The sequence below is a fragment of the Callorhinus ursinus genome, unplaced genomic scaffold, assembly GCF_003265705.2.
Source record: "Callorhinus ursinus isolate GAN/ISIS: 27379988/994484 unplaced genomic scaffold, GSC_fseal_2.0 scaffold106, whole genome shotgun sequence".
Classification (NCBI taxonomy): domain Eukaryota; kingdom Metazoa; phylum Chordata; class Mammalia; order Carnivora; family Otariidae; genus Callorhinus; species Callorhinus ursinus.
In genome coordinates, this window is record NW_027397168.1 from 772,314 (window position 1) to 789,156 (window position 16,843).

The following is a 16,843-nucleotide window of genomic DNA, read 5'->3' on the forward strand; positions in this document are numbered from 1 at the left end:
TCCCCCGCTTCGCTCGGCCGCGCTCGCCGGCCCGCCCCTCGGGCCTGCACTGTCCCGTGCTGGCCCCTCGGGACCTCGCGGCGGCGCCCGGCCGTCGCGCCCGCGCGCCGGAAGTGAGGCTGCGGGGGGGGCGGGCAGGGCTGCGGAAGCGGCGATACGCAGGCTCGCTGTGGGCGGGCCGCCGGGTGCGGCGCGGAGGGCGGGGCGCGCCGCCACTTCCGCTTCCGGTCCGTCGCCTCCTTCGGTTGCTTCCCGTCCGCTCGGCGGCTCCCCTCCCCCGCCGGGCTCTCTGCGCCCCTCCCGGGCGCCGGGGCGGCGGGGCCGTCGGCGTGCGGCCCATCCGTGCGTCCGCGCGTGCGCCCGAGTGCGCCTTCGCGTCCGCCGCCCGCGGCCAGGCGCGCGCCCCGCGACACCGAGGCCGAGCTGGGGCAGGGGTCTGCCCGCCATGACCCCCCGGAGCCCGGCGTGAGGGGCCGAGGTGAGCGCGGGCCGGGGGCGCGGCGGGCCGGGGCGCTCGGGCGTCCGTCGCGTGTGGCCCCTCGGCTCAGCCCCGCGGCCTTTGTGTGCGTGTGCGTCCGGCCGGCATTGGGCGCCCGCCGGCCTGCGCCCGGGCCTCGGTGCTGCCGGCGTCGGTGTCTGCCGGGCTCCGGGCGCCTGCCTGCGTCCGCTGTCGGCGCGCGGTGGTCGGGGTGATGGCCGTGCCCCTCTTCCTCTCTCTCCCCTCGGGCTCCCGTGTCTGCAGTTCCCGGGGACGCTGGGCACCGCTCCCCCCCCCGCCCCCGTTTCTCATTCATTGCCGTCCCCGCGAGCCCGGGCCCCCCCGCGCGCGTGCGTGGCTTGGTTGGTCTGGGACAGGCCCCCTCCCGCAGGGTTTTGGGTCTCTGGTGCGGTGGTCCGGAGTCCGGCTCTGCAGTCAGGCCCACTGCTGGCCGGCCTGTGGTACTCCTCGGGTGACTTCTCAAGTCAGGGCCGTGCGTGTTTATGGGGGTGGTCCTGGTGAAGTGCCCAGCGCCGTCTGGCCCTGCAGTCAGCTGCTGGGAGCTCCGGATTCCATGATTGCTCCCACATTTCCCGTTCCACACCAAGTGTGTTCCGTCAGTCCTTTGAACACCCCTCGGAGAATTTTGCCCTATCGTTGTCCTCTGTTTAACCTAGTACTTCTGTTGGAATTCGTTTATTTTGAAAGATTTGGTCTCGTTCTGAGCAATCCCAGAAATTTTGGCTTGGATGCCCTATTGACTTTTTTCTAACGTGTTTTCGTACAGTTCCACAGCGTTAAAGCAGGGCATCTTCTGATACCACCCTTTGGGAAAAACGCTCTTTGCCTCTGATGATAACGGGCGGGCGGCATTATTGAGCTACTATCTGTGGGGCAGGGCGCCAAGCACTTTATGTACCCATCCTATTTAATCAGCAAGCCTGCCAGGTAGGAATTCTTTTCTTCAGGTCAGAGTCTTGCAAACTGAATCTCAAGGAGGTTGCCCTGTTGGTAGCTCCTGGCCAGGATTTGGGTCCAGGTTTCACGTGTTCTGTGTTCTTAGTTCTTCTTCTGCAAATTTGTAGCGTCAGGTTGTCTGTTCGTTCAGGGTCTCGGTCTTTGCTCGCGGTCGTCTGCCTTGCTGCCTACTGAGTTTCTGTCTCTGTCTCCTGTGACTTCTGCTCACCGTGTCTCTGGGTAGCTCCTCCGCCCGGGTCTCTGCCCCTCTCTCTCCCGTCATGTGTCTCGTTCCCGTCCCTCTGTGTCCCCTGTGTCGGTCCCATCAGCTCTTCATCTCAGTGTGTCTGGCTGGCCTGCTCGGCCCCCTGACCGTGTCTTTCTGGCTGTTCACGTGTACCTTCAAGTGCCTGGCTCTCCAGCCTAAGTTCAGAGCTGGGGCCAGCTGCCTGTCCCAGGACTTAGGTAGGTTGTGGGAGGGCTCGTTGGCGTGGATGTGGACTGTGGTGGTTGGAGTTGGCTCTGGAGCCAGGCCCGGGGAGTGACTCCTGCTGTGCCTCAGTTTCCTCTGCTGTGAGGTGCTGTGAATCGTGGCGTTGGGAGGATTAATTGAGTCACTGTGTGTAAAGCTTGGGGAAGGATGCCTGGCACAGGGTAAGGGCCGTGTCGCTGCTTGCTGTGAGCATCACCGTCTGCCTGGTTCCCGTCCTTTTGTTTCTTCCCATCACCTTCTTCTCAGCACAGGTTAGTTTAAAAAGTGAAGTTTTGGCGTCCAGGCAGCCACAAGTGGAGTCTGTGCTGCTGTGCTTGGTGCGTGACCTTGGCTGAATTGTCCAGCTTCCGTGAGCCCCTGCCTTCCCATCAGTTAGAATGCTGCTGGTGGTGTTGGATGAGATAATGGGCATCTCTTGGTCAGCGAGCACCTGGCATGCGGCTGGGACCCCGGCAGTGGCTGTGCTCGCCCTTATCTCTCCTTCCCTGAGTCTCCAGCTCCTCCACCCTTGGGACGCCTTGTCCCCCTGGCATTGCCCGCCTCCTGCCTGCCTCTCTGTTCCCTTTATGGTCTCCCTGTGTGCCCTTGTTTCTGCCTCAGATTCTGCTTGGTCCACTCCTGCTCCAGAGGTCTTTCCTGCCTTCTCTCCTTCCCTTCCTTCCAGCAGTTTATTGAATGGCTCTTCTGGGGCAGCTGCTCTTACGGGAAAACTCATGTCCGTACAGACATGCTTTCTGTCCCCATGGGGCTTGTGGGTTGGCCTTAGCCACAGAGTCAAGACAGACGAGTATATAATCACAAGGATGCCTTAGTCTACCCATGGGGCCCCTCGGGAACAATGACCACGGTGTTTGGGTGTGTAAAATCTGGGAAGCTTAAACAGAGTTCTCAGGGTGAGTGGGCGTGATCTGGGTGGTGAGGGAGTGGAAGAGCAGGGTGCCCATCTCATGACCGCCCATGTTCATGGTGCATTTCCCACGCACTGGGTTCTCTCAGCTCCCTGGGCTACAGAACGAAACCCCACTTTTTAGGGGGGAAAACTGAGGTGCAGGAGTTCCTGGCCCACCCAGGGCAACAGGCTAGGACATGCTGCACTGAGGTGCTGCCAGCCTGTGATCCCTCACTGCACACTCTGCCTTCCTGCCTCACTGAGCTGGGCCCCCAAGCCGGAAGGAGCTGGCCATATTTGAGGAACTGAAAGATGGACTCGGTGTCTAAGATGGGTTTAATGAGGACCAGAGCCTTCTAGGCCCCAGGGGCCGTGGGGAAGCCCACGAGGGTGTGGGTTCAGGCTGGGCAGCCCCAGGTCCCCCTTGTATTTCCAAAGGGCCTTTCCTTCTCAGATGCGGTGACCCACCAGCTCCTGCCGCTGTTGTCTTCCTCGAGTCACTCCATCTCGCCACACCCCGGGGGGCCCAGCACCCTCACCACCACCTGACACCATGTCGACCTCGTCGCTGCGGCGCCAGATGAAGAACATAGTCCACAACTACTCAGAGGCCGAGATCAAGGTCCGAGAAGCCACGAGCAACGACCCCTGGGGCCCGTCCAGCTCCCTAATGTCTGAGATCGCTGACCTCACCTACAACGTCGTCGCCTTCTCCGAGATCATGAGCATGATCTGGAAGCGGCTCAATGACCATGGCAAGAACTGGAGGCACGTCTACAAGGTCAGTGCCCGGGCCTGCAGCGGGCCCTCACGTGCACACGACTGCGTGGGTGCGCGCAGGGCTCAGGTGGAGGTGCCACCAGGCCCACCTTCCCCGTGTTGCGGAGGAGCTGGAGTTCTAGGTCTTTACGTGCAGTCTCTCTCCGTTCGTCCCTCATTTAATGAAGGTAACAGACATGAGGGTTTGAGAATGTTGAGTCTAAGGACTCCAAATTCTTTTTGAAAACGGCACATTCACGAGACTTGTCCACACAGAAGGCCGAAGCGGGTGCCCAGTGTTCAACCTTCTGTGTGCCCGGAGCCCAGTTTCCTCTCAGAGGCAGCTGGTGTCCCCAGCGTTTGTGTTCTCCTTCAGGTGTGTGTGGACGTCCACAGGCACTAGGGAATTCTGGGAGGCGTGGCGCTGTTCTGTGTCAGCAGTGGTTATGTTGTTATCGGCGATTGTCAGAACTTAGAGCTGCAAGTGAAAACTGGTGCATTTTATCGTATGTAAACTACCGCCGAGTTTTAAGAAGGAAAATGGGCCTATATCTTAGAGATCATTTCTCGTCGAGATATAGATTTGTCATCTCCTTCCTTCCTTCCTTCGTTCCTTCCGTCCTTCTTTCTGTCCTTCCTTCTTTATCTTTTTTAACAACTGCTAGTTACCTGGTGCTGAATTTTTAAGTGGTCTGTGGTGTTTTGCTTTTGTTAACAAGACTGCCGTGAGTAGCCTTGTATGTTTGCTATTCTCTAGAACTGGAATTTCTGGGTCAAGGGGCACATGCAGATGTCATTTGGAGAAACGTGGACAGAATGCTCTCCACAGGAATCCTGTTGCTGGCCCCTAGTGACGTATGCACGCGTCCTCATCCGAAGAACAGACGAGACCACAGGCTGTGGTCAAGGGGAACGTGTCTTTGGGCAACACTCAGCAGTTTTTCCATTTTCTGGCCTGGGTCCTGGTATCCTCCCCTTGGGTCAAGAAGTGGCAGTGGACACAGGCTGGGGCAGATGGCCAGGCCCCACTCCTGGCCGTCAGGCTCAGACCAGCCTGGGGACCTCCTCCCGCGTGAGCTGGAGCGGGGCTCAGCGGTGTTGGCGAGTCCTCTTGCTGCCGTTGTTGCTTCAGTGGACGCTGGCGCAGGGCCTGCTCTACGTGTGGCCGTGGCAGATGAAGCTCCTGGCCCCGTGGACCCCGGCTGGGGCCTCTGCCGGCCGGGCCCTCCGTCCCTCAGCGGCACGGTGGCTCCCTCATTTCCCTTGGGCCTGGAAATGCTCTGGCTTGTTTTCACGCCCATCCTGACAAACCCGGGGTGGGTTCTCATTCCCGTGGACTCTGTGCTGGGTCAGTTATGTTGCTGTTTGTTGTGAAGGACTGGGTGGCGTTTGTCTCGCTGCGAATCAGGGAAAGGGTGAAGGGTCTGGGTGAGCCTTCGTGTGGAGGCAAAGGGAGGAGAAGCCTTGGGCTCATGGACCGTACACGAGGGGAGGTGAGTCCTGAGGGGCCCTGACTGCAGCTGGAGACACGCTGCTGTGGGCACAGAATCCCGAGAAGTACTTTCCTGTCCCCACTCTTTAGGTGGGGACATAGAGGCATGAGGAGCCTCGGGGCTGCCCAGGGGGCAGGGGGGAGTCCCGGAGCCCGTTCTTCTGACTCGGCTGTCACCTCTCTGCTCTGAGGAATCAGGGTCTCAGGTTTTCTTTTCTTTTTAAAGATTTTATTTATTTATTTGACAGAGAGAGAGAGACAGTGAGAGAGGGAACACGCAGGGGGAGTGGGGGAGGGAGAAGCAGGCTTCCTAATCCCAGGACCCTGGGATCATGACCTGAGCCGAAGGCAGACACTTAACCGACTGAGCCACCCAGGCGTCCCCTCAAGTTTTATTTCTTAAACCAGATTCGGCCCATGGGTCGAATCTGGCCTGCCGCCCGTGTTTGTAAAGCCTGTGGGTGCGGCCAGGCCCATGTGTCTGCAGCTGCCTCCCCTCTGCTGCACAGAGCTGAGGGGTCAGCACGGGGGCCTTGTGGCCCGAAAAGCTGGGTTATTGATCACCTGGGCCCTTCAGAAGAAGTTTGCTGGTCCCCGTTTTAGATGCTTGTATGCTGATTCGTCCACCATCCATGAGCAAGCGGTTTTGAAAATTAAGAGGGACTGTTGGGTTGTCCTGTTGCTCGCTTTTGAGAAAATATTCACGTTTGCCAATGCGGCACCCATCGTGAGTGTGCGACCTGGCAGCTCTCACGCGTGCACACACCTGTGAGGCCAGCACCCAGATGGAGATGGAGGGTGTCCCCGTCCCTCCCAGGCTTGCTTAGCACACCCCTCCCCCAGAAGCATCCTGCCCTGTCTCCTGTCTGCTGGGCTGGTGCTAGAACTTTCCATGGGCTCATGCACATGGTCCTCTGTGTCTGCTGCATCTGGGAGGTTTCTTTAGTTACCTTGCTGTGTGTGCTGCTTCTATCCCATGAGCATGCTGTGCATCCTCCGTGTGTGTTTGACCCTTGACGGGTGTTTGGGTTATTTCCGGGTTCCCTATCTCTCTAACTGCACTCACTGCCAAGCTCTCAAGAGCCCTGGAAATGGGTTCTTCCAGTTTGTTGGGTGCGAGTCCCATCCTGGATGGAGGCGAAACCATCTGTTTGTGTCACGTAGCCTGACTGACCTGCTGGGAGGCTTGTGTCGTGTGTCGTGTGTGCAGCCGTGGTGGTCCCAGCACAGCTGGCCCAAGGTGCGCCGAGCCTGCCTGCCCTCCATGCCCGGCGTGGTCTGCTGCTTGCTTTCTGCTGTGATGCCTAAACACCTCGAGGGCTGGTTAAAGACTAAGCTCTGATTACTGTTCACACACCTTCGGGCAGCCGGCCAGGTCCAGGTCCAGCTCCCGTGGACGGTGGGGAGTTACTCATGACCCACAGCAGGGTCCCCGGCACATCTCACAGCTGCTGAGCCAGCTCAGCCCCAATGGCCGGGGCCTCCCTCTGTTGTTCGGCTGTGCTCTGGGGGGCTGTCAGGGGCTCCGTGTGTCCCGGGCCCCCTGCACACTCTGAGGACTGGCGGTTTTTGCTCCCATTTAACTTTGTTGTGTCGGGAGGAGCATTTGTCCTCCTGCCCTGTAATGCCGCAGCTGTCACGGGATGTCCCGCTGTTCCCAGCACACGTGTGTCCCTGCAGAGAGCAGGGCCTGGGCACACCCTGCAGCTTGGCACCTCCCTTCCTCCCACCGATTTGGGGGAGGGAGTCACTTCCTCGTCATCCTGAGTTGTGAAGTCTTAGGCAGGAAGTGGTGATGCTTTCCAGACTCACGGATGGTAGAGAAAGCGGTGCGCGGGCCCCTGTCCTGGGCTTCTCTGGGCGATAAACAAGCGTGTCTTTGTGGCTATGCTGCTTTGGGTTTTCCTCTTAGAGAAGTAGAGTGGGGTCTGCACCCCTGTGGGAAGTCCAGGTGAGGCTGCAGGGACTGCACCTGCCCTTCCCGGTTCCATCTTTTTACCAGACACGTGTAGACGCCGTGCCACACAAGTCACCCCTGGGAAGCATGCTGTGCCAGGGCATCGAGCGTGTTCCCAGGCGGTGCGGCTTTCACTGCCACCTACGTCCAGAGCGTTTTTTGTCACCCTGAACACAAACCCCATGTCCGTTAAGGATCCCCCAGCTCCTGGCGGCCGTGAACCCCCTTCCTCTGGATGGGCCTGTCGAGGACGTTCCATGTGAGCACAGGCGCGCGCCGCGCGCCCTTTGGAGTCTGGCTGCTTTCACGCAGCACTGTGTCTTCGGGGTCATCCCGGCAGGGGGCAGCTCGCGGCTGCGCTCTGCTCTTTCTCACGGCTGTGTAGGGTCCGCCGTGCCAGTGGGCCACGCTTGTTTATCCACCTGCTGGTGACGTGTGGGTTGGTGCTGGGACTGGGATCCCAGTGGCCGTGTGCGTGACCAGTGTGCCCCCTGCCCTGAAGGCCATGACGCTGATGGAGTACCTCATCAAGACCGGCTCGGAGCGCGTGTCACAGCAGTGCAAGGAGAACATGTACGCCGTGCAGACGCTGAAGGACTTCCAGTACGTGGACCGTGACGGCAAGGACCAGGGTGTGAACGTGCGTGAGAAGGCCAAACAGCTGGTGGCCCTGCTGCGTGACGAGGACCGGCTACGGGAGGAGCGCGCCCACGCGCTCAAGACCAAGGAGAAGCTGGCGCAGACTGCCACTGGTGAGGCCGCCGCCCCTAGGAGGTCCCTCCCGGCCTACCCCGCCCCTTCTTCTCCAAGCCCCTGGTGGCCTCCTTGCTGGGTTCCCCATGCCCAGCCGCCGAGCCCTCTCGCTCCCTCTCCTGCGCGGCCAGGTGGGCTGGAGTTCCAAATTCAGGCTCTCCCCTCCCGTGACGGTCCTTCCCTGTCCTGTCCCCCTCGCTGTAGGACCCGAGAGCCTAGAACTGTTCTATTCACCCACAAATGACCAAGAGCCACCTAAGGGCCCGGGGGTGCCCCTGCCCGCAGCCTGGGCCCTGGAGCTGCCAGATGGGTTCGCCCACGGTCCTGCCTGAGGGCACTCAATGCCTAAGACCAAGAGCGTGGGACTTGGAGGGGGCTGCCTAGGGTCGGAGGTTAGGGACGGCTCTCTGAGGGGGGCCGTGCACAGCAGTACCAGAGCAGGCCAGCTGGGATGAGCAGGCGGGCGCTTCCCCCCCAGCTCAGCTGGTCCTCTGCCTACATTAGGCCCCTGCGCCCCGTCCGTCCCTCCTTCCAGATGGTCATCCCCCTTCCCATTCTCTGTGCCTCCCTTCCTTCACTGCTGCCCCTCACCCCTTGTGTCAGCCACACCCAGGAAGAGGTTGGGGGCTGAGGCTGCAGGCGCAGTTGTTCCCCGAACGCCCAGCTGGTCCTGCTGTACAGTTCTCCAGCAGCCCTGGAAATGCAGGCCACTGGACGTGCTGGGAGCTTTGTGGGAGCCAGGATGAAGGACCTGTGTGTCCCCCCCCCGCCCCCAGGCTCTGGGCCAGGCCCCAGGCGTGCAGTGTGGGAATCTGGGTCGTGGGCTCCGAGGCTCCCAGACTTCCCTCTCTCCTGGCGGGCTTTTGCTCTCGGGCCAGCAGGGCTTCTGGGGGATGGGATAGACCCGCCTCACAGTCCACCCCTACCCCCAGTGGAAGCCCGCTGTCTGGGCTGCAGGGCCCCCTTCCCCTTCTCCACCGGGGTCTCAGCTGATTTTCCCCACGGCAGCCTCCTCAGCAGCGGTGGGCTCTGGGCCGCCCCCGGAGGCAGAGCAGGCGTGGCCACAGAGCAGCGGGGAGGAGGAGCTGCAGCTGCAGCTGGCCCTGGCCATGAGCAAGGAGGAGGCCGACCAGGTGCCGGGCGGGCCGGCGGGGGGCCGGGGTGGCGCGGCAGGGGTTTGCCTTTGGTTCTGCCATCCCATCTCCATCCTTCACCCCGCGGCTCCTGAGGGCTGCTGCTCGGTCTTCCCCGCCGCCCCGCCTCTGGTCTGTCCGCCCTCCGACCGCGTCCTGAGAACTCTTGTCTCTTCTGCGCGGGTGCTTGTCTCCCTCTTCTGTCTGTGACCCGTCTGTGGCTCTGTCTGTCCCTGGCTCCCCTCCGTTGCTCTGTGTGTGTGTGTCTTTCCTCTTCTCCCTCCTCCCTTCTCTCCCCCATCTTGTGTCCCGCCCCGGCCCCTTCACACTCTCTCTCCCCCAGCCCCCGTCCTGCGGCCCCGAGGATGACGTCCAGCTCCAGCTGGCCCTTAGTTTGAGCCGAGAGGAGCACGACAAGGTCAGAGCAGCCTCCCTACCCTCCGTAGGGTTCCCCTCAGACCCTCCTCAGGTCCCCGCTTCCTTGCCCCTCCTTGCCTCCCCGCCAGCCCGCTCCCTAGTTTACGCACATTCCGCCACAGCATTTCCAGCTGGGAGACCCGTGTCAGACGGATCTCAGACGGGTGCTGTCTCAGCACGTGAAGCAGATGCCTTGTAGCTGCTCCGGGTGGCGAGGGAGCCCTTCCCTCACCCTTCGGCACAGCCCAAGGCTTGGTCACCTCCACCCAGCACAGCAGATACCACAGACTCAGGCATCTGGCGGGAGGGCCCGTCCTCCCCAGGGCCCCATGCTTCCCAAGTCTGGAGCCGTGCCGGGCCAGACCCATCTCCCGCACACCACCCCTGCATCCCCATCCCCTAGACCGCACGTTCTTCCCCGTTCCCCCTCCCCACACATTGTCCACATCCCATTTTAATTTTGTCACTTTTGTCTGGGTGGGAGAGGGTCGTTGGGGGCTGTGCAGTTGGGTGGGGGGCAGTCCTGCTGCTCACATTCTGACCCTCCCTTGCCGCCTGCTTCCGTGATCTAAACAGGAAGAGCGGATCCGTCGTGGGGACGACCTGAGGCTGCAGATGGCCATAGAGGAGAGCAGGAGGGAGACCGGCGGCCAGGAGGAGGTGAGCACGGGCAGGCCGCCCCGCCCTCCATGCACTCCTGGGCCTTGGGCAGGGCGCCAGGCGGCGGCCGCCGCCGCAGGTAATTCTTTTCATGGACATGCGTGGAGACCTGGAGACTGGAAGGCACTTGGTTAGTGCCTGGAGCACAGAGCGCTCTAGGTGTGACCTCCGTCTGTCCCTGCCGTGGGAGACTCCGCTGCTGCCGGTCAGTCCTTGTCAATGAGCAGCCTGATTGTGCAAGAAGGGGATGGCGTAGAGCTCCTGCACGCTCACGTTGTCTGAGGCACCTCCTCGGTGTCTGTCCACACCCTGGACTCCGAGGGTCGGTGGGTGAGCCAGACCAGTCTGGTCCCCAGCCTTCTGGGCCTCCAGTCCCCCCCGGTGGAGACAGATGGTGTTTGGTGGTGTTTCAGTTTCTGCCGCTTCAACCCTTTTCTTGGGTCTGAGGGTAGACGGGTTTCCTCCTCGTGCCTGGGCCACGGTCACTCACGTGGCTGGGACATCCAAGCTGGCCTCTTGTGTGGCCTCACACCGGGCGCTGTGTGTCCTGAGCGTCTTCGTAGTGCGGTTGGCCTCCACAGGGGGCTGGGTCATGGGGCTAGCTCTGATCAGAGGGTGTAGACACCCTCCTGATGGGCATGGGGCAGATAGCTCGGGCTGGCTGATCAGCCACAGCAGGGCTCTTGGTGGAAAAGCCTGCTCACGCCAGCCTCGGCCAAAGGGTCTCCCTGATGCCTGATGGCTCAGAGTGTCGGTCCCAGCACCTGCTGCTTTTGTCCTGTGGGGACGGGAGATGTGGTGCCTTTGCATCCAGAGACACCAGGGGCTCTGGTTGGCTGGGTTCACCCCCAGGACAAGGGGAGGCTATGTGCACGTGCGTGTATGTTGCTCACGTGAAGCACTGGAGGCCCGGAGCGTGCGGTGATGTGGGACGGGTGCTGGGCCTCAGCCAGGACCGTTCAGGGTGGCCTGTAATGACTTGAGACTCAGGGTGGGCGACCCAGGGCAGACCTCCCGGAGTGCGTGGGAAGTGCACAGGCAGGGCTGGGAGGGGCGGCTTTGGGCTTTGGCCTCTGTTCTTGTTCCTGGTGGGAACTGGGGAGTGGTTGGAGGGATGGGGGCAGGACCAAGTGGGGCTCTTGGATTTGGTGCTGGGCTGGGTTGGGCTGGGGTGGCAGGGGAGGCGCACACAGCGGGGGCGGGGTGGGGATGGGAGGTGGGGAGGCTGCCTCCTGTCTCATGGCCCCTGGCTGTCCCTCTCTGGCGGTGGGTCTCTCCTCTCTCTTGTTCTGGGGCCGTCTCTCCTCCGGTTTCTCTTCCCAGGGCCCTGGCCTGGCCTGCTCGGACCTCATACGCTTTCTCTCCTTTGTCTCCTGCAGTCATCCCTCATGGATCTTGCTGATGTCTTCACGGCCCCGGCTCCACCGCCAGCCTCGGACCCCTGGGGGGGCCCAGCACCCATGAGCGCCCACACCTCGGACCCTTGGGGGGGTGCCCCTGTCCCTCCAGCTGCTGATCCCTGGGGTGGTCCGGCCCCTACACCAGCCTCTGGGGACCCTTGGAGGCCTGCTGCCCCTGCGGGGCCCCCGGTTGACCCTTGGGGTGGGACCCAGGCCCCTGCAGCTGGAGAGGGGCCCACGCCTGACCCGTGGGGGAGCTCTGATGGTGAGTGCTGGCTGCCTGCCTGCTCCAGCCTCCACATCCAGTGTGCAGTGCGGGGCACACCTGGGGACAGGGACACACAGTCACGCGGGTGACGGGCAGCTGGGGCGTCAGATAAGACAGCCGAGAGAGGGGGGTGGGTGAGGGAGCCTTGAAGGACAGTGGGAAGGGCAGCAGGGGCGTGTCGGGCTGTGCAGAGGCTGCTAGGGTGGAGTCGGGGTGGGGTGTCTGGTGAGGCTGGGCACAGGTGGGCTGGGAAGGGGCCACATACCCCATGGGGACTTCTAGGAGCTCTGGGGGCTTGGGGGTGGGGGTTGGGCACACCTAGGTGAAGCGCGCACCCAAGGCTCCTTGCCCAGCTGGGGAGCTTCTTGGGGGTTTTCCAGAGGCCTCAAGGCTGAGGAGGGCTTTGCCAGGAAGGGACAGGTGGGCAAAGGCCCAGCAGCGGTGCACCATGGGTAGATCGTGGGCACCAGGCGGGAAGGGCTGGCTGGGGCTGCGCCCACCTGAAGCCTCTGGGATGTCCAGCTGCATCCCAGGATGTCCGGGGCGGGGGGGCTTCTGGGAGGGAGTGGGCCTACATTTGTAGGTGACAAATCCTCCAACCACCAGCCTCTCACATGCCTCCTTACTCACCCAGGTGGGGCCCCAGTTGGCGGACCCCCTGCCTCTGATCCCTGGGCTCCAGCCCCGGCCTTCTCAGACCCCTGGGGAGGGTCACCTGCCAAGCCCAGCACCAATGGCACTGCAGGTACGGGGTGGGCTCTGGGGTCGGGCTGCAGGGGCCTGAGAGAGAGAGAGACAGAGAGAGAGAGAGAGAGAGAGAGAGAGAGAGAGAGAGAGAGAGTGTGTGTGTGTGTGTGTGTGTGTGTGCGCGCGCGCGCAGGTGAGCGTGAGGTGTCTGCTCTCGGGTGCTGGGGGGTAGGGGGAGTGGGAGGCTGGTCCCCTTGACCAGCTGAGCCGACATCCTGGGCCCCTACAGCAGTGGGGTTTGACGCGGAGCCTGATGAGTTCTCTGATTTTGACCGACTGCGCACGGCCCTGCCAACCTCTGGGAGCAGCACAGGTGAGCCGCCCCGCCCCCGCTGTGCCCCCGCCCCCTGCCCGCCTGTGCCCCCGCCCCCGCCGTGCCCCCTGCCCCGCCTGTGCCCCCGCCCCCGCCGTGCCCCCTGCCCCGCCTGTGCCCCCGCCCCCGCCGTGCCCCCTGCCTGCCTGTGCCCCCGCCCCCGCCCGCAGGCTCCTTGGCAGGCAGGCTTCTGAGTGAGGGGTTAAGCAGGGTGGATTGCAGCTCCCCATGGGCCGCAGTCTTATTGAAGCTTGTTGGTTTATCTTGGAAAAGAAAGCTTTAACTTTGTTTTGAGTAATTTTATACTTAAGAGAGAAGTTGTAAGAGTAGTGCAGAGAGTTCTCTTTCTGGGGCTTCCCCGTATACTGATCTCTGAGTTCTCTGCCCCCCGGAACGTTTCTCTGCGTGTTTCTGAGGGCCCGGCCGGCTGTACCTGCGTTCCCAGCAGTGTGTTGACCGCAAGGGGCCTCTGGCGAGTGTCCCCTCCCCGGCCTGCCCACGGGTGCCTTGGGGCCCAGCGCATCTTTCCCACCAGGCGTCCCATCCACGGGTGTCCTGGCTCCTGCGTTCTCTTCTCCTGGCCAGAGTCCAGGCTGGCTCTGTCCTCGGTAGGAGACCCGTCCTGCGAGCTGTCCGGAGGGCATGGGATCCTCTCTTCCCACAGCAGTGGTGGTGCCTTCGTTCCCTTTCCTTGTTCATCTTTGAGTGACGCGGGCCCGCAGGAGCACGTGGGACTGGTGGGGCACCAGCGGTCCCCTCCCGTCCCCCCAGGCCCACCTTGGTTACTGTGCAGTCTGCAGTTGGCGTTCCTCGGGGCCTCTTCTCTCTCCGCACCAGTTTGTGCATTTCCCGACGTCAGATAGGATTCCTACTCTCTTTAAGGAAATCAGGTCAAGCTGCCAAACGTCATCCAGGCTGCTGGGCTCCTTGGTGCCTGCCGTTGTCTGTCCACCGTGAAGTTTCTGCTTGGGACCGTGGGACCGGTGGGGTTTTGTGGGGCTATGTGAGCACCCCTCAAGTACTCTCGTCCCTTGGTGGTTCTCCCCAGCACTCTGCCCCGGAGGTCGTCTGCTGCTGTTCCTTGGACACGTGTCCCTCCCAGGGCTCTGCCTCTCAGTACCACGGCCTCCCTGTCTGAGGCCCCCACTGTCCATCTTGCCCTGACCCCTTCTCTGGTTCCTTCTAGGGGAGCTGGAGCTGCTCGCTGGAGAGGTGCCTGCCCGCAGTCCTGGGGCGTTTGACATGAGTGGGGTCGGGGGCTCTCTGGCTGAGGCTGTGGGGAGCCCCCCACCCGCAGTCGCTCCAACACCGCCACCGCCCACACGGAAGACACCAGAGTCATTCCTGGGGCCTAACGCAGCTCTTGTCGACCTGGACTCGCTCGTGAGCCGGCCGGGCCCCACGCCGCCAGGAGCCAAGGCCTCCAACCCCTTCCTGCCAAGCGGTGAGTGTGGGCCTCCCAGGCTGGTCCTTCCTGCTGACCTCCTCCCCAGGCAGACCCCTGACTCTGCTCTGCGTGTCTCCTCTCCTTTCTCTCCTGTAGGAGCCCCGACAACCGGTCCCTCCATCACCAACCCCTTCCAGCCTGCACCCCCTGCGACGCTCACGCTGAACCAGCTCCGGCTCAGCCCTGTGCCCCCGGTCCCTGGAGCACCACCAACATACATCTCTCCGCTTGGTGGGGGCCCTGGCCTGCCCCCCATGATGCCCCCAGGCCCCCCGGCCCCCAACACTAACCCCTTCCTTCTATAATCCAGGAGGGAGGGGGATTTGGCCTGGCCTGGCTTCCCCCATTTCTGCTCCCTGGGAGACCAGTGTTGTGAGTGCATGTGAAGCGGGGGACCCCCCCGCCCCCACCCCAGCACCCTCTCCCTCCTGGGGCCCACTCACACTACACCCTCTTCCATGTCCCCCACCCCACCTCCCTGGAGAGAAACTGGACATGGGGGATGGGGAGGGGTGCTGGCCAGAGGAGGACCCCTTTCCTGTGGCATTAGGAAGGGGAGGGACAGCTGGGGGTCCCCCCACCCATTCCCTTCCCTCCCAACTGGCCCCTCAGTCAGTGTTTGAGCCTCCTCGTCCCCATGCACATCCCTTGGTGAATCCTTGGTGATAATTTTGGCGACTTCGGGAATAAATGGCAATTCTCACGGGTGTGGCTCCCCCAAGCTCCCATCCATGATTCATAGGACCCCTCATCTGGGGGACCCAGGGCTCCAACCTGGTTGCCTCTTCTCAGAAGCCTTTCTGTTCCGGGGCGGGGGGGTGGGGGGGCATTGCAGCCCACTTAGGGCTGGAGAGCTGATGGGGTTGTTGGATGGGGGTCAGGGGTCGTCCAGGGTTCGGTAAGCTGTTGGTGAGCCCTTGACGGCACTGCCATGCTGTGTCCCACTGGATGTGACCCCCACCGCACACACATCCCCCATGTGGCCAGCAGTCCTGAGAAACCGGAGTCCACTTCTGCTGGAGTCCAGGCCCCCCGGTGCCACCCATTTGCTGGGCCTGTGTTCTTCCTCCACTGACCCGCCTCCGCTGGATCCCTCTCCCACGGTGATGAGGGCTGAGCGTGTCTCCCCAAGGAGGTGGCCCACTCGAGAGGGTGGCTTGTGAGCCCTGAACAGCCATGGGGAGGGGGGACTGAGACAGGTGGCAGAGCAGGAGTGAGCTCAGGTGAAGGGCGGTGGGAGTTCTGGCCCTGCTCTCCGGTGGGGGGGGGGGGGAGGCTGAGGGGCCCCCTCCTGACGGGGCGGGGGGGGGCGCGGAGGGCGGCAGCCTCCCCATCCAGGGAAGGGCGTGCCTGGGGGCGCCAGAAGCTGGCCCGGAGTGTTTCTTGGGCTGACCCTGGAGGACACGGCGCCGTTGCGGGGGCCGGGGGGCCGCACACGGGGGCTGAGGCAGCACGGCGCCCCATCGTGCTCTCCTGGAAGGCTGTGATAGTCTGCGTGTCCGTCCTCGTCACACACGAGAAGCACGGCCAAGCCCAGCAGCAGCGCAGTCACACACGCGGCTGCACGACTTAGGGGGTTTTCGGGATTAGCTCCTTGTTCGTCCTTCGGCGTGAGTACAGCTGAGCTCCAAAAACCTTGTGCCCCGCCGCTCGTTCGTCTGCCCGGAACATGCCAGCCGCCACTTCTCAGTAGAGCCTCCCATCAGTCCTGATCGCCTGCGCTTGTGACCCATCCCGACCTGAATGCTGAACGAGGGCAGCCATTTATCTGTGCCCGCCTCAGTGGTTCTCTGGGCTCTCCGCCGAGCTGCTCCAGTGGCCGTTGTGGGTGCTTGTGGGGGTCCCAGTGCGTGTGCCTGCAGGGGCTGAGGGCCGGAGGAGACAGGATGGCCCAGGGCTTGTCTGGGGGAGCGCCTGGCTCTGTGACCGGCCCGTGGCACTGGAGACGGAGGTCCTGTGCTGTGCCTCCAGCGCCCCCCTGCTCCTCAGCACCTCAGTGCGTGTGCTCACGCGGCCCACTGCTCCAGCCTTTTGCGCACGTTCCGTCTCCGCACCTGTCTCAGCCAGCCTCTGCCTCCCCTTCCCTCAAGAACTCGGTCTGCCCCTCCGTGCAGAATCCTCTCCTTCTGCTTGGGCCCCGGGCCGCGCCGCCCTGTGCGTTGGACCGCACGCCCCTTCCGCGCTTTCGGTGTGCACACACCCTGCGCTGGGCTGTGAACCAGCCGGCAGTCAGTGCATGATGCCCTGGCACAGGTGGGCCAGCCAGGGCCTGGCCGCCTGCTGCTTTTTGTAAACAGAGTTTTATTGGAACACGGCCCCTTGTTTTCGTATTGTCTGTGGCAGCGTCCATCTACAAAGGTAGCAGGAAGTAGATAAGGCAGACACCACATGACCCGTGAGCCGAATGTATTGACTACCTGACTAAGAACAGTTAGCTCCCTGCAGCTCCTTGTCTTGGTGTCTGCAGGCCTGTCAGCAGGCCTGTCACGCCCCTGCCCCTGAGATAGCCACACACTCCCCATGGGCACTGCCTTTGCCATCCTTCGCTTCCTATTATTTCTCTGTTGTCATTCTGCTTTTAGGGCTAATTCTTTTTCATCACTCATGTATTCTAGTTTGCGTATTTGTAATTTCAGAGGGCTCCATTTAACGATTGCTCCTTGCGATGCGTATTTTATGG

At 62.4% G+C, this 16,843-nt stretch overlaps 1 protein-coding gene across 5 annotated transcripts; it reads left to right on the top strand.

Annotated features, from left to right (window-relative positions):
• The first annotated feature begins 217 nt into the window (after window positions 1–217).
• EPN1 (epsin 1) lies at window positions 218–14,870 on the top strand. 5 transcript variants are annotated; one of them, XM_025849201.2, is made up of 11 exons: window positions 222–478; window positions 3,272–3,598; window positions 7,528–7,777; window positions 8,787–8,911; window positions 9,255–9,329; window positions 9,905–9,988; window positions 11,368–11,653; window positions 12,291–12,401; window positions 12,633–12,716; window positions 13,903–14,160; window positions 14,260–14,870. In XM_025849201.2, exons 2-11 carry the CDS (start codon window positions 3,371–3,373, stop codon window positions 14,466–14,468), a joined length of 1,710 nt encoding a protein of 569 aa, XP_025704986.1. In that variant the 5' UTR covers window positions 222–478; window positions 3,272–3,370; the 3' UTR covers window positions 14,469–14,870. The 5 variants fall into 5 exon arrangements, with proteins under 5 accessions (XP_073745465.1, XP_073745464.1, XP_073745466.1 ...); XM_073889364.1 differs by having other exon boundaries at window positions 218–478; window positions 3,256–3,598; window positions 13,903–14,870; XM_073889363.1 differs by having other exon boundaries at window positions 219–478; window positions 13,903–14,870.
• Window positions 14,871–16,843: the final 1,973 nt, after the last annotated feature.

Coding starts and splice junctions, on each gene's coding strand:
- EPN1 (XM_073889364.1), top strand. CDS start 3,371: ATGTCGACCTCGTCGCTGCGGCGCCAGATGAAGAACATAGTCCACAAC. Junction 11,654..12,290: donor CCCGTGGGGGAGCTCTGATG/GTGAGTGCTGGC, acceptor TTACTCACCCAG/GTGGGGCCCCAGTTGGCGGA. Junction 12,402..12,632: donor CAGCACCAATGGCACTGCAG/GTACGGGGTGGG, acceptor GGGCCCCTACAG/CAGTGGGGTTTGACGCGGAG.